At 41.7% G+C, this 25,884-nt stretch overlaps 1 protein-coding gene across 3 annotated transcripts in view; it reads left to right on the plus strand.

Annotated features, from left to right (window-relative positions):
* AGAP2 (ArfGAP with GTPase domain, ankyrin repeat and PH domain 2) overlaps positions 1-25,884 on the plus strand; it is a 404,081-nt gene that overhangs the window by 368,070 nt on the left and 10,127 nt on the right. For 2 of the 3 annotated variants that reach the window (XM_073663273.1, XM_073663272.1), the window contains exons 12-15: positions 15,935-16,078; positions 23,087-23,235; positions 23,713-23,803; positions 24,627-24,849. In XM_073663273.1, coding sequence (XP_073519374.1) covers positions 15,935-16,078; positions 23,087-23,235; positions 23,713-23,803; positions 24,627-24,849 — 607 coding nt within the window. Of the gene's footprint in view, positions 1-15,934; positions 16,079-19,994; positions 20,055-23,086; positions 23,236-23,712; positions 23,804-24,626; positions 24,850-25,884 lie in introns of all 3 variants that reach the window. The other variant, XM_073663271.1, reaches the window with a different exon arrangement.

Genomic DNA, 25,884 nt, shown 5'->3' on the forward strand with positions numbered 1-25,884 from the left:
GAACCAAAAGTCAGATTTCACAAAATGGCACAAAAGGTACACCATGGCAGGACTGGAATGGAGCTGCGTTAAATTTTCTGACTTTTAAAAAATTGGAGAATCAGGCAAAACACCTGGAATTGCTAAACCCCACCTACAAAGTGGAAAAAACTCAAACAGACAAGCAAATATAAAACAGACTTAAAAAAGGTGCTAATAGAATAATGAATTAGGTGCAAACAAAAAAAGGCGCAAAACACAAAAACAAGACAAAAAAAAGGCGCCGAGGCAATGATAAATTGGGACCATTCCATATATCACGGATGCATGATTCTCCATACAATTATGTCCCTAAAGTGATATTCTCAGGTGCTATGGTGACAACGACAGGCATTGTTTATTTAGAGGTTGCCTCATGGATGGGATATGTACAGGTGGCTTCATGGATGGGATATGTACATGTGTTCATTATTATTACATATGAATGCGAAGGCATACATAGAAATACATACAATCTACGAAAATATACTTGGTGAAGAGTGCAGGGTCGTGGAGCATAAGTGCAGCCACAAAAGGGTATTCCTCCCACCTTTTAAAGACAGGGAGAAGGACATGTATTGGACATTTACACAGTAATTTTGTCCCTGTTGAAGCGCCTTAGTGTTTTCACCTACAATACCTCTTTCATGGCTCCCTACACAGAATTATGCCCAACCACAGTCCCCCCAGACAGTATCATGCCAATCCACAGCCCCCTCACACTGTATGACAGTTACTCACAGTTTGCCCCCACACAGTATGATAACCCCCCACACAGTATGAAGTTTCCGTAACTGCCTCACACAGTATAATGGCTGCCACAGCTCACCATTTAGCATGATGGACCCTGCATCCTCCCACAAAGAATGATGACACCTGAAAGGCTCTATATAGTTTGATGGCCCTCACACAGTGTGATGACCCTACAGCTCTGTATATACAATATGATGGCTCTCCACAGCCTCCCATAGAGTATGATGGCCCCAACACCTCCCCCACACAATAATAGGGTCCCCACATCACTTCCACACAGAATGATGATCCACACAGCCCCTCCCACGGTATGATGGACCCATATCCCTTCCACACACTGTTGAGGCCCCCACAGCTCCGTATATACAATATGATGGCTCACATAGCCCCTCCACACAGTATGATGGCCCTCACAATGTATTCTGGCCCCAGAAGCCACCCACACAGTATGGTGTCAACCATGACTTCATGTATAAAGTGTTATAGCCCCTGACCGCTCCCCACATAGTATAATGGCCTCCACAGTCCCACACACAGTATGATGTCCTCCCATCAGAGTAGCCAACTGGACTTTTTATATTAACTGTACAGCTCATAAAAAATCAAGGACAGACAATATTTTTTACGGAAACATTGGAAAACCATAATAAATCATTATGATTATCAGTGATACATGTCTTATATGTAGACATAAGCTACATTCACGGTAAACAATGAAATAGTGATAATTACAGTCAAAATAATTTATGTAAGTTTCTTCAGCTTTGGAAAATAATCACTGACACCTTAATTTTTTTTATGGACAAGCCAAAAAAGTGCCCTACTTTTATGAAATGTCCTGGAATTTCTAGGCAGTTGGCAAACTTGCCTCCTATATCTCCCACACAGTATGAGACGGGGCATTATCATGCATGAAATGATCTCGATGGTCCAGATGGATGGAGTGGAGGATGGCTGGTTGATGGACACCCCATGCAAACACGGCTACGGCGCTAGCAAGGAGGAGGTGGAGTAATGTTTTGGGCTGGAATCATGGGGAGAGAGATTGTCGGCCCTTTTAGGATACCTGAAGGGGTAAAGATGAACTCCATAATGTACGTTGAGTTTCTCAAACAGCACTTCCTTCCATGGTTCAAGAAGAAGAACCGTGCATTCCGCAGCAAGATTATTTTCATGCATGATAATGCCCCGTCTCATGCTGCACATAACACATCTGCATCTCTGGCTGCTATGGGCATAAAAGGGGACAAACTTATGGTGTGGCACCCATGCTCCCCTGACCTCAACCCCATTGAGAACCTCTGGAGCATCATCAAAAGGAGTGTCTATGATGGCGGGAGGCAGTTCACATCTGAGCAACAGCTCTGGGAGGGTATTCTGTCCTCATGCAAAACAATTGAAGCAGAAACCATCCAAAACCTGACAAATTCAATGGACGAGAGAGTTCAGAAGCTCCTTTCGAACAAGCGGTCCTATGTGCAAATGTAACATCACCTAGAATAAAGTTTTGAGTTGAAAACTGTTTGATTTCACTTTGTAATAACCTGCTAATGCTTAGAATTTCAAAAATTACCATTTTTTGGTTCTTTATTAAAATGAAAAGGTTGAAAACTCTGCTGTGCATAATAATTTGGAACATGCATTTTGAGTGCAGTTTGAGTTTTTTATTTTTTAAAAAATATACTGTTATCATAGGCAGTTTGTACAAAAACCTTTCAATTGTACTCTAATAGTTATTTGACTGGAAAATTACAATGACTGCAATTCATATAGGTAATTTGGGAAAATCTGAGAAAATATTATTTGCATAATAATTTGGAACACAGTGTAGTGCACTCAATCATGTAAATAACATAATCAGTGTTACAATTCAGAAACCCTTTTATTGGATATACCAATGAAGTTACTTCTAAAACATTCAGGAAACCCACATCAGGGAATACAATTTTGCATGCGCCCAGTTTTCATCCACCCCATGTTCTAAAAGCCATTCCAGTAGGAGAAATTACTAGAGCTAGGAGGAATTGTAGTGATTCCATTTCCTTCTCAAAAGAATGTACCACCATTAATTCTAGACTATCATGTAGAAATTATCCAAAATGGACCTTAGATAGAGCAAGAAAAATAGTAGATAGTAAATCTAGAAGCAATCTCATTACTAAAGGGAACCACCACAACAACACCAGCTCTAATATTCCAACATTAGTTATCACCTACAATATTCATTTTTCTGCAATATCTAATATAGTAAAACGCAACATAGATATTCTGAGAGAGGATTCAGTCATGGATGCAATATTAAAGGACGGGATTAGGGTAGTTCCACGTAGAGCACCAACAATAGGCAACAAAATCTCTCCAAGTTTATACAGAGGAAAACCCATCAAAACGACTGGTAACTGGCTATCAACTAGTGGCTACCATAAGTGCGGTTTTACGAACTGCAAATCATGTCTGGTTTCATCAAAAAAATTAACATTTACGGATAAAAATAATTCCAAGGTATATCCAATAAAAGGGTTTCTGAAATGTAACACTGATTATGTTATTTACATGATTGCGTGCACTATTTGTAATCTAAAATATATCGGATCAACTACTAGGAAATTTAAAGTACGCCTGAGGGAACATTTCTATGATATTTCCCATCAATCTAATCGTAGTATGTTTGGTGCTTCCAGACATTTTATCAATTGTCATAATAAATGCACTAAAGACCTATTAGCTTATGCTATAGAACATGTTCCCCGCCACATTCGTGGCGGAGACAGACAAAATACCCTCAGAAATAGGGAGGCGTTTTGGATTTTTGTACTGGATACTAGAATTCCCTCAGGCTTAAATTATAGAAAAGAGTTCATGTTACATTACTGACTTGGTGTCTCATTCTTGTTTTTAAAAAATTCCCGTTGCTTTTTAATTCACCACTCTTACAAAAAAATTTTTTTTCTTTCTTTGCAATCTTGCAGCACCTTTTCTTTTCTTGATTAGTGCCAGCATAAGAAGGGATCCTCCCCTTAAGTCTGACACTTATTCATACCAAGTTTAAGAGCGGTCTTTGCTCGAAACGCGTCTGGTAGCGCACCCCTCCTTGGTGCCCCGCTGTTTCCCTTCTAGCATTGTTTTTCTACCAGCTGGAGTTACATTATCGCCATTTGGATATTTTTAAAAAATTCTAAATAAAAGACATTTGTTTTTACTATTGGAGTCTGTGGAGCTGGATCATCGTCTTTCCTATTACCAGGCTAATAATATCCAGACTGGCAGGAGAAGACCAAGTGCAAGGTCCAGCCGCGGTGCACTGGTGCCTCATTAGCATAAAACTTTCACGGCTGATTACAGAAGAATGACAAAATGGATTTATTAAAAAAAAAGATCTCATTTTAATGATCTTCAGAGCGCCATTACAGCCGTGTGTTTAGGTAAAAGGATTGTCCAGGACTATTATTTTTTTTTACTATGGGCCTCAAATCTAACTGGCAGGCAGTTGCTAACAGAGGCAGTTACCTGCCTGTTCTCCTGAGTGTTATTCAGCTGCTTCACGTCTAAAGAGCAGCTCTTCTTCTTTCAGGCTGCTCTGTCGGCTGGACGTAACTGCTGACTTCATGCTGACTGACTGCCAGTTCCCCACAGTTAGGCAGCGGGGAGCCAGCTGTCAATCATTATGATGTCAGCAGTCACGCCCCGTCATAGAGCAGAATGGATGAGAAGCCGCTACTCTGTCGACATGACGTCAGCGAAAGCCGCTGAATCGCTGTCAGGAACGATTTGTGACTGGAATGTGGCTGCAGTGTTCAGCGCTGGGCATAACACGCAGGTAGTTAGCAACTACCTGCCAGTTAGTTCTTAGAAAATATATAGCCCTGGATAACCCCTTTAAGAGTCCAAAATCCTGCTAGCAACTCCTCTTTAAGTACAGTATGCTGATTAGTTACTACTGCTAATACATGTAACCGTCACTTGGCTACATTTTATTTCCTTCCGTTTTGTTGTTCTCCTCCATGGCCAAAAAAGGACAGCCAAAGCGCCAATGTGACCGCAGACTGCTGTAACATGATTACACAGTGCCACCTAGTGGACTAAGATTTTTACTCTTGTGTGTTCAGTTACAGTGAATCTATAACACATTAGATTGAATTTGCAAGAGAATAGAACTGGCAGCTGCCATCTGAGCATCAAGTTGAAGTCGCTTAAAATACGTTAATGCGTGAATGCAGCTTAACATCTCTAATAATTTATGAGTGAATTGCTTTTAAAATGACGACTTTATCTGTTATAGCAGTTTTAGTAAGGTTGCTCCATCTGGATTCGAAGCGTATGAAAGGTTATCATCTCTGCTGGAATGCATGTTTTAATTATCTCTTTTCACAACAGTCACGGTAATTGCGTCTTATAGCTGAGTTTAATTGTTATGTTCTGTCTCAGCTGAGTAATTTCTTTGTACTCTCTTGTTCTGACTATAATCTTATAGTCTATTTTTGTTTATTGGGCTTGCATAAAATTTTTAATAAAACAGGTGGAAAATTAACTGTTGCTTTAAGCTTGAAGGGTAATCGTACTTTCAAGGAACTTTTCATAATGCGTGTATGTACATGAGGAATAACATTGCTTCTGGCCATGATATGACCTGTATTCTTCATTCTCACCAGTTTTCCCCTCTGCTTGCTCTATCTCTAATTTACAATCCACTCTGAGTTGGTGGATGGAGATGAGCTGCGGTGATCTCTTCCAGGGCTTCAGAGCTCAGCACACAGAAAGGGATTCCTGATCTTCATTCCTTTTTAGCACACAGAAAGATGCAGTAGCATAGAGGAAATGTTACCTTGAGAGTGGTCAGTGTAGATATGAATCCAGCTGTGGGGGGAGGTAAAAGATTCGTTAGAAAGTTGAGCTTGATCTTTCTGTGTCTCCCTCTGCCTGATTCCTCACTCTGCTTTTCTTTCCTCCTCAATTCTCCCCTCTCTAAGAGTACAATACGCTGTGATATGTCACCACAGTGAGCTGGCAGCCTATCTTGTCTGAGCAAGATGGATTTGAGCATTTATTTCAGAGTAGATAGTAAGTTTAGGGGTCAGGGAGAGGGAAAGAAGTGTCTTCAAAGCAGATTTCTGTGATAAGATATATTATTTTTGTTATAAGCGGTAACATCTTTTCTTGTGTAGAGTGACATGTCAGTGTAAGGAGACTTACAGGCCATGCAATGCTCCTCTGGGAAATTGAATATGCAAATTGCCTCTACAGAAAGAAAGAAGACTTGAATTCTAGTGCCACCTATTGGAAGTTGCAATCTTAAAAGTCAATATCAACCCTTTAACAAGCCTTGAGACATGGCTTAGGATAAAAGTTTGTTATATTTGCCTGCACTACTGATGTATGCAAAGTTTGTGGAAAATACAGTCTTATTTAAGGGCTCATGTAGAGTCTGTTTTGGCAGTGTATGAAGCCCTTATGGATCCTTTACTGTCATTCATTATCACACTGGATCAGTTGAGCTCTGGGTGTACAGAGAAGATGAAAAGATGAATAAGCCACTGCCAGACACCTCTGACATTACCCTATCTTTTGCAAGGGAACAAAGGATTGGGCATATTCAAATTCAACATGCCCGATCATTATTTCCTTTTACATCATTGTTGAATAAGTGTTACCATGCACATAACACACTGGGCTGCTCCAGCCCGAATCAAGGGGTATAAGCAACTTTACTATTATGGATATGGGCACATTTAAGAGCAATGCATCAAATCATATAGTCTGCCGTGATCTTCTTTCCTGCAGGATGCTGTAAAAACATTTAAATAATGTCTGCTCAATTTATGCCTTTGTACAAAATAAATCCATAATGCTGAGAGGAGTGGTGATAAATAACAATTTTATTATAGAAACATATTTTTTGCTTTTTGCAATATTTTGCTAGTAAGAGGCTGCTACTATGACCTTGATTTAGCATGGAAAAAAGGTTAGGGAGTCTGTGAACCCGCTGAACCCAAAACAATGGTTATAGTAAGGTTGTAGGACAACGCTAAATCCCACCATAGACCTGTCCAAGAGCCCCCACAAGTGTTCCCAGAAATGCACATTTTGGAATGCTGGGGTATTTGGTTCAAATCCTGCCAAGCACAACATCTGCAAGGAGTTTGTATGTTCTCCCCATGTTTGTGTGGGTTTCCTCCAGGTTCTCTGGTTTCCTCTCACACTCCAAAGACATACTGATAGGGAATGTAGATTGTGAGCCCCAATGGGGACAGTGATGATGTCTGTAAAGAGCTGCAAAATAAGATAGAGCAGTGTAAGCAAAATAAATAGTATGGATAACATAATATTGAGAGAACATAAGCATTTATTTAAATGTCCCAGTCAGCCATGTGTTATTTCTGGTATTTGAATTGTATATTATGTAGGGACTGGATTTTTTATGGATTTGTTTTTAATGTTTGACTCTTGCTTTTGAAACAAACCGAAATTATATAGTAGTCGCAAAGCACAGTACAAGGTACAGTTGTTTCCTCTGAGGCCATACCTGGTGGTCTTCTGCATGCTTGTCCTCCCTATTCATGACCAATATGTTGCTATGTTTATATCACGCATTATTATGTATTATAGCGCTGTTTATTGATTAGCACCTTTGGTATGAGTTTATCCAGTATATAGTGTATTGTTGAAGTAGTATGATTCCTCTACATGTAGTTGTTGCATGTTTGGCTGTGGCACTTTAACACTTTTTTGGGGTTAATCTTTTTACTTGGTACTGTAGTACTCACTCTTTGCTGTTCCATTACACAACTAAGGTAACCCTATAGTCAGCCCTAATGTATGTGTAACACCCCTTTAGGGCTACCAAGGTACACTGGGTGTTATGGGGGGGTCTCACCTCTCTAGGGCGCAGTGCCTCCACCCGAATCTTGATTGGAGCTCTCTCTCTGGGACTGCAGAAGGACTATTATCTTCTGCCAGGGGCTGATTCGGGAAGCCCCTGCCACAGCTCAGTACACACTCACAGGGAACAGGAGTAAAACCGTTTAACAGGTTTATTGCTATGCAGCAGAATTGAGGTGGGTTTAAAGGAATAACATACAATACAAGTAACAGTGCTCTGTAAAAGTCATATACACATCACAATCTACGTGTACTCCGACCCTGCAAATATAACGTAGCAGGTTTTCCCTTTTTGTATTAACTCAGTCCAAATGTTGAGGCCCAGTTGCCGCGGATGTTGGCGTGCAAATGAGAATCGTTGGTGCACTTAGATGAATATTAATGTCAATAGTCTGGGTTGTAGTGTACTCACTGTAAATGGCGCTGGTAGAACCACAAGTCTCAGAAGGGCACTCATTGTGTGTCTCAAACGGTCGGATGGTTCTCTGGACACCAGCTGGGGGCGGCAGGATTCAGACCTTTATACGGTGGGAGTGCCGGTAGAACTCTCCAAGTCCTTGATGTAACTTGCTTCAGAGAGTGACAAGACCGCACTCTCTCCAGCAGCGTGGGTATCTCAGAGGGGGCCGTCACACTCGGCAGCGTAGAGGAATGCAGATCCACACCGCTCCGTCCCTCACAGCAAGCAGCCACGCTCTTTTTTCTCTGAACTTTCACTTTTACTTCCTGCCCAGCTCCCTCCCCCAAGTCACTCCTCATCCAATCCACTCTCTCTCCTTCTATCCTTCCAGGCTGTGTCTTCTGACTGAAACAAGGGTCCCTGGGAATTGTAGTCCACTTCTGCTCAGGGGAAAAACGGTTAAAGTCTGTAGGTCCCTGTTTAACAGCAGCTGCAAAGCTCTTCTTAGTGTCTGTAAGTTCCAGTATACCAGTAGCTGCCCTGACAATACCCTGTGCAGGTTATTGGGACCATGACTTACAATATTTATTCCCATGGTCTTTTGCGTGTTTTAACTGTGTTGCATTATCTTGTTCAGTAAAGCATGTACTTTTTGGGGGAATCCTGGTTATTTGTACATACTACATTGTGGCTTTGATGACTAGCTTAGGTGTGAGCATGTCACACAAGGTGTGGGAAAGACTTAGTGCAACACAAAGGGAAGAGGGAAAGGGAGCCCAAACTCTAGGCAAAGGGGGGAAGTGGAGACCTCCTAGGTTGATCTAGCGTCACCCTGTCTTCCGTAATGTCCATGTATTGGCTCTTCTTCACCAATCTCCACAAACGTGCCTCGCCCTGTCTTTCCCTAGCGTATGGCTATGGCTAGGGAAGGGAGGAGATGAGCACTAGTCGATCTCACTAAACACTATAGACAACAAGGGTACACAAACGGGGAAATTGCTTAGCTTTAGACAAATCCAGACAAATTCGCATAAGTCCTCAAGCTCCAGAGAGGACGCAGTACTGCTCTTGCTAAAGCCTTCACCAGTAGTAATGAATATCGCCGGTACCTCCCTCTGAAACACAGCAGGTATTTATACACCCAGGCTGGGTGTTAATTAGCCAGAGGAAGGTAGCCGCTGGGTTCTAGAGACAGCCTCTAAGAAGATGTCTGTAATGCCAAACATAGAGATCTCCTGCAGCCAACTGCAGGGCGACTGTCTGTCACTTCTGACACACCCGTGACAGTATCCCCCCTCTTCGAGTGGCCTCCGAACACTCAGGACCAGGTTTCTCTGGATAACAGGTGTGAAATGAGCGAACCACCTTTGACGCAGAAACCCACATCCTCTCCTCTGTACCATAGCCTTTCCAGTGCACCAAGTATTGTAGAGAACGACTTTGGAGATGAGAATCTACAATCCTCGAAATCTGGAACTCCAGATTACCATCAACCTTTACTGGGGGCGGTGGTAGAGGTGAGGCCTCAAGAGGTTCCACATACTTTTTGAGTAAGGATCTGTGGAACACGTTGTGGACATTAAAGGCCTAAGGAAGTTCGAGACGAAACGTTGCTGGATTAATGACCAATAAACCTAGGTCCCAGCTTCCAATAAGGTACTTTCAATCTTATATTCCTGGTAGACAACCACACAAAGTCGTTCACATTCAGTTCCGGACCTGGCAAGCGTTTTCTGTCAGCCATACGTTTAAACCTGTCTTCCATGATATTTAAATTACTCAGAACACCCTGCCATACCGAGGAGAGTGACGAAGCAAACCGTTCCTCCTCCAGAACTCCTGAAGCTCCTCCCCCACTAATGGTACCAAACTGTGTGCGATAACCGTATGAACCGAAGAACCTGTTGCATCTGTTTTCTCTCAGAAAGAAAATGTAACATCAACTGATCTTCACTGTCCTTTTAAAGGAATAGAGGAATCCAAGTTATCTGTAAACAGAAAGATTGTGAGGGAATATTTAGCTAACATAAATGAGTTCAAGTCTCCAGGTCCAGATGAATTACACCCCAGAGTACTGAAGGAGATCATAGAAGAAATTTTAGAACCACTCTCCATAATCTTTGAAAATTCTTGGAGAACAGGAGAAGTCCCAGAAGACTGGAGAAGAGCAAATGTTGTTCCTATCTTCAAAAAGGGGAAGAAGGTGGACCCAGGGAACTATAGGCCGGTGAGTCTGACTTCTATACCAGGAAAGATCTTTGAACAAATTATTAAACAACATGTATGTAAGTACATGGATAAGAATGAAGTGATTAACCAGAGTCAGCATGGGTTTGTAACTAACAAGTCATGTCAGACTAACTTAATTTCCTTCTATGACAGAATCACTGACTGGGTGGATCAGGGAAATGCTGTAGATATAGTATATCTTGACTTCAGCAAAGCATTTGACAAAGTATCTCACACCATCCTTATTGAAAAAATGACCAAGTATGCAATGGACCAGGCAACTGTTAGGTGGATTCATAACTGGCTTAGTGATCGGACTCAAAGGGTGGTTGTAAATGGCTTCACATCCAGCTGGATGAATGTCTCAAGTGGGGTACCACAGGGCTCCGTCCTGGGACCTGTATTGTTCAACATCTTTATCAATGATTTAGATGAAGGAATTGAGGGTAAACTGATTAAATTTGCTGATGACACAAAGCTAGGAGGGATAGCTAATACTAGAGAAGAGAGAGAGAGAGGATTCAAAAAGACCTAAATAAACTGGAGCAGTGGGCAGCAACCAACAGAATGGTTTTTAACAGGGAAAAATGCAAAGTACTACATCTGGGCAATAAAAATGAAAAAAGCATATACAGAATGGGAGGAATAGAGCTAAGCAACAGTACATGTGAAAAAGACTTAGGTATACTAATAGATCATAGACTGAACATGAGTCAACAGTGTGATGCAGCAGCAAAAAAGGCAAATACAATTCTGGGATGTATTAACAGAAGCATACAGTCTAGATCACGTGAAGTCATTATCGGTCTTTACTCCTCTTTGGTCAGACCTCATCTGGAATACTGTGTACAGTTTTGGGCACCACATTTTAAAAAAGACATAGACAAACTGGAGCAAGTTCAGAGAAGAGCGACCAGAATGGTGACTGGTCTGCAAACCATGTCCTATGAGGAACGGTTGCCGGATTTGGGAATGTTTAGCTTGCAAAAAAGAAGACTGAGAGGAGACTTAATAGCTGTCTACAAATATGTCAAGGGCTGTCACATTGTAGAAGGATCATCTTTATTCTCATTTGCACAAGGAAAGACTAGAAGCAATGGGATGAAACTAAATGGGAGGAGACACAGATTAGATATTAGAAAAAACTTTTTGACAGTTAGGGTGATTAATGAGTGGAACAGGCTGCCACGAGAGGTGGTGAGTTCCCCTTCAATGGACGTCTTCAAACAGAGGCTGGACAGACATCTGTCTGAGATGATCTAGTGAATCCTGCTTTGAGCAGGGGGTTGGACCAGATGACCCAGGAGGTCCCTTCCAACTCTACCATTCTATGATTCTATGATTCTAACAGTGACCTGCCAGTGGATTCTTGATGATTATTAATGGCAAATTCTGCCAGCGGTAAGTAGGATGCCCAATCCTCCTGATTTTCGGAAACGAAGCACGTGAGGTAGGTCTCCAAATTCTGACTGACACGCTCGGTCTGACCATTCGCGTAAGGGTGGAATGCAGAGGAAAAGGACAGCTGCACCCCCAGTCAAGAACAGAATGCCTTCCAGAACTTGGAAACGAACAGGGTTCCCCGATCTGACACCACATCGGAGGGAACCCCGTGAAGCTTCACAATCTCATTTATGAACACCTGAGCAAGTGTCTTGGCATTTGGAAGTGCAGGCAATGCGATGCAGTGAACCAGTTTACTGAACCTATATCTACTACCACCAAAACCACCGTTTTGCCTGCAGAAACCGGTAGGTCAGCAATAAAATCCATGGACAAGTGTGTCCATGGCCTACTAGGAATAGGTAGCAGAAGAAGAATACCAGACGGACGGGTATGCGAAACCTTAGAACGCGCGCAAATACTACAAGCAGCTACGTGTTCAGTCACATCCCGATGCAACCCAAGTCACCAAAAATGATGAGAGAGGAGGTCCGTGGTTGCCTTACCACCTGGATGCCCAGCAAGCACAGAGTTATGATGTTCATTAATTACTTTGCAGCAAAGATTAGATGGTACAAATAACCTTCCTGAAGAGCAGGATCGTCCCCCTGATCCTCCTACACCTCACCCTCCAGTTCAGGATACAGTGCTGAAATGACTACCCCTTTCTGTAATATCGGGGCACGGTTCTCATGGTCACCACCACCAGGGAAGCTTCGGGACAAAGCATTAGCCTTGACATTTTTGACCCGTGGACGAAAAGTGACAGCAAAATTGAACCTAGTAAAAAACAGGGACCATCTGGCTTGCCTAGGGTTGAGACATTTAGCTGACTGGAGATATGACAGGTTCTTATGGTCAATAATAACAGTAATAGGATGGACAGCCCCCTCCAACCAATGTCTCCATTCTTCGAACGCCAATTTGATCGCTAAAAGTTCCCTATTACCCACGTCATAATTTCTGTCAGCCGAATACAATTTTTTAGAAAAGAAGGCGCATGGATGCCATTTACCAGGGAACGAACCCTGAGACAAAACAGCCCCAACCCTGACATCCGACGCATCAACCTCCACAATAAAGGATTGGGAAACATCGGGTTGACTGAGTATAAATGCAGTGGCAAAATGATTCTTTAAGGAAGAAAAAGCCTGGAGGGAAGCATCCGACCATTTGGAAAAATCAGACCCCTTCTTAATCATGTCAGTAATGGGTTTCACAATAACAGTAATTTTAGATGAATTTCTGGTAAAAATTAGTAAAGTCCAGAAAACATTGTAGAGCCTTCAGGTTCTCGGGACATTCCCTGTCAAGGACGGCACGGATCTTCTCCGGTTCCATCTGAAAACCCGAAGATGACAACAAGTACCCCAAAAACTACACCTCCTGAACAGCGAAAACACATTTTTCCAGTTTGGCATAAAGTTTGTTATCCCTTAATATCTGGAGCACCTGCTTAACATGCCCCCGATGAGTCTCAAAATCAGGTGAGTAAACCAAAATATCGTCCAGATAGACCACCACAAACCTCCCCACCAAATGATGGAAAATATAATTTATGAACTGCTGGAATACCGCAGGTGCATTGGTCAAACCAAAAGGCATAACCAAACTCTCGAAATGTCCTTTTGGGGTATTGAACTCTGTTTTCCATTCGTCCCCTTCTCTGATTCTAACCAGGTTGTATGCTCCCCTTAAATCCAACTTTGATGATACCTTAGCTCCTACAACCTGGCTGAAAAAATCAGGAATCAAAGGAAAGGGTATGGATCACGGATGGTAATTTGATTTGATTCCCGGAAATCTAAACAGGGACATAGATCGTCATCTTTTTTTTCACAAAGAAGAACCCTGCCGCCACGGGTGAAGATGAGGGTCTTATATGTCCCTTCTCCAGACTTTCCACAATGAAATCCTTCATGGCTTGTCTCTCAGGGCCAGAAAGATTATACAGTCTGGATTTCAGTAGTTTAGCTCTGGGGGTCAGGTTAATAGGACAGTCATAAGCACGATGAGGAGGCAAATCCATCCTGACACCCCCTCTCAGAAAAAACGTCCTTAAAACCAGACAGAACAGCAGGTACTATTTTCATAGAGATAGTAGCAAGGGAAATATCTAAACAGTTCAGTAATCCCCCCCATTCAATAATCTCAAAGGGTTGCCAATCCACCAATGGATTATGTTTAACAAGCCAAGGAATACCCAAAACAATCGGTGTGGGAAGATTGTCCAGGACATAGCAAGGGATTATTTCACAATGAACTGACCCCACCCTCAGTTTTACATTATGTACAATCTAAATAAATGCTTTCTGTGCAAGTGGCGCCGAGTCAATGGCAAAGTTGGAAATAGGTTCAGCTAAAGCACAGCAAGCAAGACCATGAGTTTTCACAAACTCAGCTTCAACCATGCTGACTCCGGCTCCACTGTCAACAAACACAGAAATTTTCTCGGTTTTGCTGTCTAGCACCACCTCTGCTGACAGGAGAAAGCGGGAGCTGCAGGTTGGTAACAAATGCACCCCTTGTTTATCCAACTCCAGACTACCAAGAGTTAGTCGAGACTCCTTTTGTTTAGGAATTGCAGGACAGGTCCCAACAAAATGTCCCTTTTTCCCACAAAAAAACATACGCCTTTTTTCCTGCGAATCTGCATGGAGATGTATGTTGTAGAGACATCCCCTAACTACATAGGTTCCTCCACCTCCCCCAGTATTGGCTCAACCCCAGACCGCTCCCCCGGCAAAGGTACACAATCCCAACAAGAAGGCCCCGGAGAAGGTGGTCTCACCAGTCTATCCCGAAGGCGTCTATCAAGACCTATGGCCAACGACATGGCAGCCTCCAAGGACTGAGTGGTTTCATGTACAGCCAAGGCATCATTCAACCTTTCAGTAAGCCACTCACGAAACTGACTTCTAAGGGCTGAGTCATTCTATTTGGAATCCGTTGCCCATCTACGGAATTCCGAACTGTATGTCTCCACTGACCGGTTCCCCTGCTGAAGGCAACGTAGCCTAGACTCAGCCAAGGCGACTCGGTCTGGGTCATCATAGATGAGGGCCAGAGCCCCGAAAATTCCCCCACACAGACTGGAGGCAAACCGAGTCCTGCAGTAAAGAAAATGCCCACGACTTAGGATTTCCCTGCAGTAGAGAGATCACAATGCCAACCCGTTGCTCCTCATTTCCGGAGGAGTAAGGACAAAGTTTAAAATACAATTTGCATGCCTCCTTGAATACAAAAAACTTGTCCCTACCTCCTGAAAACCTGTCCAGGAGGGCAACCTTAAGTCCAGGGACAGACAGCGGAACTGCTCTGCGAGCTCTGCAACAGTACCCATACCAAGGGAGAAAGGAAAAGAGAGGAAAAGAAAAAAACAAAGTGTCAGTTTTTTTTTTCCTTTTCAAAATGTGCTCGGCCGGCAATAATGTCATGCAAAGTGTGTTAAAGACTTAGTGTAACACATAGGGAAGAGGGAAAGGGAGCCCTGTCTCCCCTAACGTCCCTCTATTGGCTCTTCTTCACCAATCGCCGCACGTGTGCCTCGCCCTGTCTTTCCCTGGCGTATGGCTACAGCTAGGGAAGGGAGGAGATGAGCACTAGTTGATCTCACTAAACACTATAGACAACAAGGGTACACATACAGGGGGAAATTGCTTAGCTTTAGACGAATCCAGACAAATGTGCACAAGTCCTCAACCTCCAGAGAGGACGCAGTACTGCTCTTGCTAAAGCCTTCACCAGTAGTAATGAATATCGCCGGTACCTCCCTCTGAAACACAGCAGGGTGTTAATTAGCCAGAGGAAGGTAGCCGCTGGGTCCTAGAAACAGCCTCTAAGCAGATGTCTGTAATGCCAAACGTAGAGATGTCCTGCCGCCAACTGCAGGGCGACTGTCTGTCACTTCTGACATACCCGTGACAGAGCAAGAAGAGTCTCCTTCATTAACTTTTGGTGGTGCCAGTCTTTAGAGTAATCGGAGACTAGTGAATGAAACACAAGTCCTAGTACAGTCCCCGCATAGAGTAATAGATGTTTCTGGAAGTAATATTCATATTACATTGATTTATACACTTGATGAGTCTCCTATTACTGTGTGAACGAGTGAAAACACTTTTAGGGTAATCATTAGTGAACTTTTCTTTTGATTCTTTATTAAATTGACCTCAGCCTGTATGCCTTAATGGAATATTTTATTTTTTACAAAAACAGAAAGTAGTTCTACTGGAGATGTGATTTCTAGTCCATCCAGCAACAAGGAGCCCCCACCCTCTCCAATGACTGAGAAAAAGAAGAACAAAAAGAAAAAGAATATAACTCCCTCAAAAACAGAGGGCTCAGCGGGCCAGGCGGATGGTGAGTTCTCTGTAGCCTTATGTATCAGTATAACAAGAAGTCACAGTCCACAGAAACACTGCCATCCTACCATTGCCTAAGTTTTCAATTATCAATTTCTATTCGAAAAGAGGCTCAATTATAAAACAAAGTACTAAGAAAACTTATTGTTGGGAAGCTGTTAGCTGGTTTTTGCTATGTAATCTGAGAGCAACATTATGAAGGGCAGAGACCCTTATTCAAGCGATGTGTCACTTACTGGGCTGTGATTTTCTCATTCAATAAAATCAGTGTTTTACCAGCAGCAAATTATCGCTACAGGACTAGGTGTCGTGTGCCTCATGGTCCAACTATACCCCACCTTTCTGTCAATATACAGTGAACACATAAAGCTCTGCAGCAAAGAAAACAGTGATTTTATCACAACTGCTGTACTTGATAAATAAAGTGACACATCACTGGAATCAGGTCTCTGTCCCTACATTATGCTGCTGTCAGATTACATAGCAAAACCTGCTGAAAGATGCCTTTAGCATATTAACCTATTCAATATACAGTATGGTCAATATATGCCTCTAATTGTTGCATATTTACTAAAATGTCAGAGTTTTTTAATCAGTAATATAGTATTCAGTAATATAGTATTCTATAATAATATAGCCTATTTTTAAGATGGTGCTTCCAAAACACTATAGATTGATTGGGAACGTGCTTATGCTTTTCAAAAAGATCTGGGGTGAAGGTGTGAACTATAATGCTTTGCAACGTTTGAGATGCAGAGCGGTATATGACACACTATGGTGGATGACATAGGATAAGGAACCTCCTATAAGGTGATCTGTAACACACTCCTTCTTTAGGAAGAGACAAGCAGTGCTAGTAGTTAGGTCCACGCGGCCCACTCATCTCTGTATAATCATCAGGTTCTGACATCAGGATTTGATGTATTGTATACAGCTATTATTTACAGATCTGTCAATGAAAAATCAGCATTAACATGTATTATGCAGTTAACTTCACAAAAAATTGGGCCGCAGGTAATGCTTTAAATTAAAGGGACTTTAGATTAAAATTAGCCAAACTCGCTGATATCAGTGGGATTGGCAAACTGCCTCCTCCCTGACAGGAGATGTCGGGAGACATAAGGGAAGGGTAGTTTGATTTCAATCGCCCACTACTTTTGTTCTCAGATTTCTCCTTTCTCTTTCCATTAATAACACATGAATATTGCGAGAAGTCAAGCATTCATGTGTGGGGGAAGTCAGGGAAGCAACTGTATGCAGGACAGCTATAGCATAACAAAATAAACCTTATTTGTTGTGGTCCTGCTGTTCCTGCCTTGTCTGTCTGCAGTGGTGTTGTTTTATCTACAGCATATGATTGCTGCCGCCAATCACTGGCCACTTGGGTGCTGCCATAGTAGACAGCAAGAAAATCCTGAAACCAGTGATAGTCTGCAACAGTCATATGTTGTAGCCCTTGTGGTAAAACGACTTCCTTGGCTCTCACAGAGTCAGACACAGGAAACATGTCTCGGGTTAACTTCCTGCGGGTTTATTATCCAGCATAAACCCCATCAGGGTTCCACAAAAATAAACAAGTCCTCTCTGGTATAACTGAAAACAAAAAGGTAAAGTATAGCACAGTTCATAGGTGAGCGGGTTTGTATCACAAACAGTCCAGCAAAGTCCTTCTGTGGAGCTCTCTGACTTCCACTCACAGTCTGGAGACTTCCTCCACTAGACCACCCTTGAGGTGGAGATATGGTAACTAGGCTTCCCGCCCGTCTCTCACCTACTCACAAAGAACAAGACCCAAGGTGGCTGTATAACCTCTTCAGCATCTAACTTGCTAAAGAAACTTCTAGGTTCAGTTCACTGAGGCTAGTAGCCGTAGTGAAACACATCTTCCCTCGCATACTTCACCAGTGACTTTGTCACACCCTTTAAACAAAGATTGTCGGAGAGCAACAAAATTTCAGAGGCTTCAACAGGTAACATAGAACCCATATAACTGGTTAACGAAATATAACATATATTATTGTTATAGGTTGCTAACCAAAATATCAATCCGGCTTCGGAACAGCTTCATACCAGGCAGATGCCAGCTGTGTTACATAGCTACAGTAACTGCAACTGAAGCGCCCTTTGATCACTGCAGTTTATTCACTTAAAGGGAATCTGTCACCACTTTGGAGTTATCAGACCTTTACTACCTCTACATACAGGGTATAAAAAAATAAATCTATACCTACCTGTATGGCCCATAGTAGAGGTCTGCTTGCAGAAAAAAGTGCTTTACTCAATTCTACTTTGTACAGGCTTGGCATCCGGGGGACGCCAAGCAATCCCCGCCTATCTGCTTATTATTCCCCCAAATCCCCACCTATATACTTAACTATCATATCCCCCCCCTCCCTTGCACGTCACACGGCCCTGTGACATGCACTATGCTCCCTGACTTCCCGGGCATGCGCAAAGCGCCGCTCACATAGAACGTGCTTTGCTTAATCCCGGCCCCGTCTGCCTGTGCACTGCGCCGCTGGGTTCTATTGCGCAGGCGTCCGGGGGTCTCTGTCATTTCCTGGAGCCTGCTCTATAGAACCCTGCAGCGCAGAGCACAGGTAGATGGGGCCGGGAGGAAGCAAAGCACGCTCTATGTGAGCAGTGCTTTGTGCATGCCCGGAAGTCAGGGAGCACAGGGCCCTGTGACTTGCAGGGGAGGGGAGGAATATGATAATTAAGCATATAAGCGGGGATTTTGGGGGAATAATAAGCACATAGGCGGGGACTGCTTGGCGTCCCCCGGACGCCAAGCCTGTACAAAATAGAATTGAATAAAGGAATAAAGCGCTTTTCTCTGCATAGGCCATACAGGTATGTATAGATCTACTTTTGTATACCCTGTATGCCCATACTAGAGGTCTGATAACTCCAAAGTGGTGACAGATTCCCTTTAAATACTACTGTCAATCTCTGGCAGTGGTTAGTAAATGGGGCAATTGCTAATATGCGCAAATTGGCTCCCATCGGCACCCCATGGGGGATCCATTGGATTTCCATGGCAGCTAGGGGCCTGCTAAAGGCCCCAACCAAAACTGGCATGTGAAGCTCAGCCACAGGCTGGACTTCATGGGAGCACACGATTATGCTATATACTGCAAAACCCCCTAGGAGGCCATAAAAATAAAAAAGTTACGGGTCTCAGAAAATAATAACAGATTTTTGTTTTTTTTCTACAAATTTCTGAAATTTTTTCATCACTAAAATAACAGAAAAATGCACAAATCTGATATTGCCCTAATCCTACTGAACTGGAGAATTATGTTACCAGGTCATTTTTACCACACAATGAACGCAGTAAAAACAAAACCCTAACAATTTCAGAATTGCTTTTTTTTTTTTTGCAATTTTATCGCATCTGTCATTTTTTCATATTTTCAGTACATTATATGGTAAAATGAATGGTGCTATTCAAAATTACACCACATCCCACAAAAAACAAGACCCTTATTTGACTGCGTTGGCAGAAAAATAAAAGTTGTGGCTCTTGGAACAAAGGGAATAAAAAAATAAAACTACAAAGCAAAAAATTCCCTGGTCATTAAAGGGCTAGTAGTAAATTCCAGCCACCTGGAACAGGAATTTTAGGCCTCATCTGAGAACTTCTGTTCAGACCAATTGGTAAAAAATTTTCCTTAATAAAAAAAATTGCGATAAATGGCCTAGCTGTGTATGTGATATATTTTTCTTGTTTGTGATCATGCATGTGCAGCTACTGTGTTTTGTATGGCTCTTTTTATACTAGCTTTCCTTTATAAGAACTCTGCTCCCAGTGCCTGACTTCTTGCTTTCCTGTATGCTTTAATTCTGCCGTTTTCTTCTCTTTATTCTGCCCTTTGTCCTTCCTGCTTCGCCTTCCCTGGACCACACACCAGCCAAGCGCAAAATGTGGAAATTAAAAACATTTGGTAGTTTAAGAAATATTTATAAAACAGGTAACAAAAAAACATATAATAGCTTTGTCTATATTTTCTCCCAGGTTAATTGGTGTGATGAGAAGATAGTACTGTTCTCTGAAAACAAAGCTCTTCTGATATGTCATAGATACATGTGAAAACATCACATTGAAGTCTGCATTTCAGACTACAACTGATTGCCAGAATTAAAGGACTCTACGGGTGCACAAGATGTACCTGGAGTGAGGAATAAAAACATCACAGTACTTGCAAGAGAGTTGAAAATGACTGTTCTTGTGAACCCTCTTACAGGACAGATGGCTCTTTGAGTTGTGTTCTTTCAGCCCCCCATGTCCCGCCTGGACTTATTGCACTTCTATTTTGCTGTTGATCCAGACCGCCTTGTGTATTGTGTTCTACTGTGTCATTGTATTTGGTGCATGTTCGGAGTGGGTATGTGGATACATGTTGAGTTTGGAAAGCGGCTCTTAGGTCCCTGAAACTGTGCCTGGGTTGCAGGTGTTAAGTGTCATTGTATGGGTTGACACAGAACAGTCTGTGCATGTGAGGTCACCATGATGACATACCTTGAACATGGTCCTTTTTTTTAGGGGTTGGTTTCCACCACTCTTGGTCAGTGGCAGAGGGCACATGAAGCAAGGAGGAACTAAGCTACCTAATATAAATGGGTAGAGGACATGTCATAATGTGTAGTGTCATCCCAGGTTGTGGAGGAGAGATTGCTTCTTTGATTGTTTCAGGTGGAGAAGGTTGTACTTGCCTGTAATGCAAGATGGAGAATTGATGCTCTATTATAGAGCTGACTACCACTCCAAAACAGAACTTGGAGAAAGTATGGAGGCATGCCATGGTGTCTCTGTGTCAAAGTGACAGAGCCGTGAGGGGGGTGAGGAGAATTTGACTCCTTAAAAGACTGGAAGGGGTGTAGTAAATGTTGCCATCTGAAGTGTTGGCAAGCTAAAATTCCAGGAGAGCAGAGTCTAGACCCAAAAGTTACTGTAAGTGAAGAGTGTTCCACTGTAGGAATAAGAGTCTTAGGTGTGAGAGTAAGGAACATGCTGAGAGTAAAAGCCAGCAGTGTCATGGAATGCCTGGACGAGCAATCTGGAGGTGGACCGAGAATGGAAGAGAGTCCTGACACCTGTCACTGAGTTTGAGGGAAACTCTGGAAGACAGATAAAGGCCTGAATTGTGTGTTTGTCCATCACCTGTATCAAGAACTGTAAATATTATAAATAATGTTTAAATATCTGTGTTTAATATCAAGTAAAGTTATCATTGTTCTAAGACTGTTTCCACACCATCCCAAGAGTGGAATCACAAGTCAGGAACATCCTGTAAATTACTCTGAGGTTTTACTTTCTACGATGCCAAACTGGCCCATTTCTTACATACCTTTGTATATTATGTTAGATTTCCAGTAACCGAGCCTTACCAAGAGGGAGTAAGCATCCTACAGAGTCCTATTATATTGGAAATCCATGACTATGATGTATCAGAATTTTAAATACAATGAACATGCTATTTATAAAGTAAAATAATTGTTCAAACTAAGAAATGAAATACTTGGGTATATTGAAATTACTACATGTACATTTCTGAACCTTGAAAAATCCTTTAATGGTCTTTAAATAGTTGCCTATAATTAAATATTACATTGCTCTATTATGTCACACTATAAATCATTTTTCATCGGAGTATTAAAAAAATGCTCTTGAGTCTAAATATTGCTCTAAGCATACTTGTTATGGTGGCCACTCTCAGATCGCTCACTTTTTGTGTTCAGCACTGCTGAAAAGAAGCTGATGCTTGTGTGTTAGTTCTTACTGGTGATCCTGGACAATAGTAGGCATCACTGTGCTAATTTGTACAAGAAGATCCAGCAGGTGAGACTGAGCTACTGACAAAGGGGAATCAAATTAAAACAAGAGAGCTCCATCACAAGTATAGTACAGCAATGTCTGGACACAGAAGCCTTTCTATAAATTATTCCATTTGAAAAAATGTTATTTTTGACTGACATAAAACAGAGATATAACACTTTTAAGGAATCTATCAGCAGTTTTTCTCTTACGAAATTGAGAACAGCATGATGTAAGGGCAGAGATCATGATTCCAGCAATTTGTCACTTACTGGGCTACTTGCTGCAGTTTTGATAAAATCCCTGTGTTCTCTGCTATGGATGTGCTATGAATTGCGAGCTCTGTATAAGGCTATGTGCCCACGATGCAGAAATGCTCAGGATTTTTTCCTGAGCGTTTCTGCATCTCCCTGGCAGAAAAAACGCATGCGGATTGTACATGCGTTTTTCCTGCCAGGGACATGCGGATGTGAAGCGTTCTTCACATGCATTTCCGCATGCGGGTTGACAAGCGCTTTCCAAGCGATTAGCATCACTTGGAAAGTGCTTGTGACAACTAGGTCACACTATATAAATCCATGCAACCGGCGAAAACGCAGCGCTTCCGCAAAATAATTGGTAGTGCTGCGTATTTTTCCGCAATGATAACCCGCAGCGGAAATTTCTGCAGCATGTGCACAGCACATGCGGATTATCATTGGGGAACATGGCAGGCCTTCTACCATGCGTTTTTTAAGCGTTTCTGCGGCTTTTTTGCCGCTTAAAAAGCGTATCGTGGGCACAAAGCCTAACTCTGCCCACAACACTGATTGACAGCTTACGGTGTACACTGCACATTTTCAGCTAACAATCAGTGGTGGGGATGGGGTTACACAGATTAGCTGGACTAGACCTAGTCCAGCATTGATAATCTCCTGCTGATAAAACACTGATTGTATTAAAACTACAGCAAGCAAACTGAGCAAATGACACATCCTTGGGATCAAACACTCTACCTCTACATTATGTGGCTGTCAGATTAAATATCAAAAACCTGCTGACAGATTCCCTTTAGGTATGAGGCAACTCTTTAATGGAGTTAAATTCATTCATTTGATATGAAGGAAAGTGTAAATTAATAAAACATGTGCAGTGATAGTATATTTGTGATAATGACCAGTGCTTAATTATTTCCATTTCACCCTGAAGAAGAGAACTTTGAATTCATCATTGTATCTATTACTGGACAAACATGGCATTTCGAGACCAGCAGTTTTGAGGAAAGGGACTCTTGGGTCCAAGCTATAGAAAGCCAGATTCTTGCAAGTCTTCAATGCTGTGAAAGCAGCAAGAATAAGGTAAGGCTTCAGAACTGTTTGTATCAACTATTTACCAACTCATATTGAAAGATCACATAATTCAGCAAATACAAGAAGTTTTTCCCCTTTGGATAATTACTACTACAGTCTATGACAATAAACTGATAACAAAACGCCCCTCTGATAGGAAACCGAGAGATCAGGTGTAATCTGTGGGGCAATATGGCCCTGAGTGTTCAGTTTTCCTACATTGCCACCAGAGGGGAAATTAGGCATTACACCCTGACCATTCAAATCAATAGGTTGTATGTGTAACGCAAGACAGGACAAGCCCTCCTGGCCAAGAGACTTATTTTTTATGACAATGAGTATGTCTTAGTTTTCAGTAGATTATATTGTAGGATACATGTTGCTCCTTCTACAGTGGAGGGCTTTGTGCAGGGAACAAGAGTAGATTAAAAATGTGACAATTTGAAACTGAAAATGTCTAACTACTATATATATATGTAATTTCAGGCCCGAATGGACAGCCAAAGCGAAGCTGTAGCGATTCAAGCTATCCGGAATGCTAAAGGAAATAACTTCTGTGTAGACTGTAATTCTCCAAGTATGTGGCTTTCTATTTACTGTTATCCAGTTTTAGAAAACTTAAGTGAATGACATTATAAAGTAAGCAAATCAACATGTTGGACACTTTGCCTTAAGAAGAATTATTCCTTTTGTTCCAAAATCCATGTAATTTCAAGAAACCTTTCACTAAATTCTTATGCAAATTAAGAACAGTATCCGTGTATGCACAGAACATGCTTTCTCCTGGTATTGACCATACGTAGGATGTGCATACGTAGGATGTGCATACGTAGGATCTCAGTCAAGACAAAGCTGGCCCTAGCGAAGCCAGAGCTGTCAGTCAGAGAAGATGGGGGGCCATAGGACTAAATATAGTGCCTCTCACCATTCAGCCTAATCCACGGTGTATTGGCCACCTAATTTGCATAACACTTTAACAAAGGTTTTCATGAAATCTATAATAAGAATTTTGGAACAACGGGAATGATTCTTCTTAGCGCAGGCCGCCCAAACAATGTTATTTTTTCCTGATATTCTAAAGCTTCTGTTTTGGGCACCAAAAGAACATGTCCGGCCCCTGAGCCTAATGAATTTGTGATATACTGTAATTATCAACTAGTAGTTCTTTTGGTTGGAGTGATATACCAACATTAAAACTATAGATCCTTAGCACTTCAGTTGTTGTATACCATAAAATTTATATGAACCCAGGAAAAGTTACTGGTTGCAAAAAAATCTAACTTTTTTTAAATTTGCTAAATATTGAGATAAATAATGCCATTCAATGATATGGTCACAACTGGATATTAGTTATTACTGCAATATAACACTAAATGGCATACCTTATCTTGTATCACTAGATCCCACCTGGGCCAGCTTAAACCTTGGAGCCTTGATCTGCATTGAATGCTCAGGAATTCATCGAAACCTCGGTACACATCTGTCTCGTGTGCGCTCCCTGGATCTTGATGACTGGCCTCTTGAGCTGACACTCGTCTTAACTTCTATTGGCAATGAAATGGCCAACAGCATCTGGGAGATGACAACTCAAGGTCGGACTAAGCCAAACCCTGACTCCTCAAGGTAGAATGTTTCTTCCTAATAAGTCTTCTTATTAATGGAGCAATATTATGCAAGTAAATCACATTAAGATGCTCATTCTAGATTTGGTTGAGAGGAAGCTTATACTTGATAATCACATCTCAGAGTTGAAAAAAATAAATTTTTAAACATGTAACCTACATATATACGTCTATACCAGGGTCGGAGAGGAAATCCATTGAAAAATGAGTCAGACTAGCTAGTAGACATAAAGGTATGAACCAAACAGAAAGAAGCCATAAAGCTTAAAGAGGACCGGCCACATGCCATAAATATGTCATTTGTATTCCTCTACTCTCCTGAATATACATTTTTTTTTGCTCCTGTACATCTCCATTCCTGAGATATGGCTTTTTTCTTCCCTGTATGTAAAGCTAGCTTTATAGCCAAGTGGTCGAGGTCCTCAATTTTTATCTAATAAATCCATAAATGGATCCCATAAATTTCATGTACTAATAAAATAAATTATACAAAATAATACATTAAATCACACAAATCAATATAATACATGTGGATCAAATAAATTAACATAATTCTAATACATTTAATATAGTAACATTGTATTATTGTGTGTAATTTATTTCATAAGTATATTAGTAGCAAGTACTTACTAAATTACTATTCTGCTTTACTTCCATATTAAAAACCAGTATAGCAGGGCCTGTGGTGGTGGGAGAATTAGGCAATTGCTTAGGGGTCTTCTTCCCTAGGGACTCACAACAACATCTGGACTGTAAATAAAAAAATATTCTGCTCATTATGTACTGTAGCTTGTATGCCGCTGTATCCTATGATACAGTGTTGAAGGCTTGACATTGCTGCAGAAGCATGTTTTGACCCCCTAATTCTGTAACACTTAAAGGGAACCTGCTAGATTTTCTGACTATTCCAAACCACTAATATAGTGGTGTGCATCACAATTCCTTTATTCTAATAAGATATTTTATGTATATTTTATAACATATATATATTTTCTGCATATCATGCAGGACCAGTCCAGCAGGGCTCCTCTTCCAC

The sequence above is a fragment of the Phyllobates terribilis genome, unplaced genomic scaffold (genome assembly GCF_046119375.1).
Source record: "Phyllobates terribilis strain yellow unplaced genomic scaffold, ASM4611937v1 Scaffold_2__4_contigs__length_985480577, whole genome shotgun sequence".
Taxonomy (NCBI): Eukaryota; Metazoa; Chordata; class Amphibia; order Anura; family Dendrobatidae; genus Phyllobates; species Phyllobates terribilis.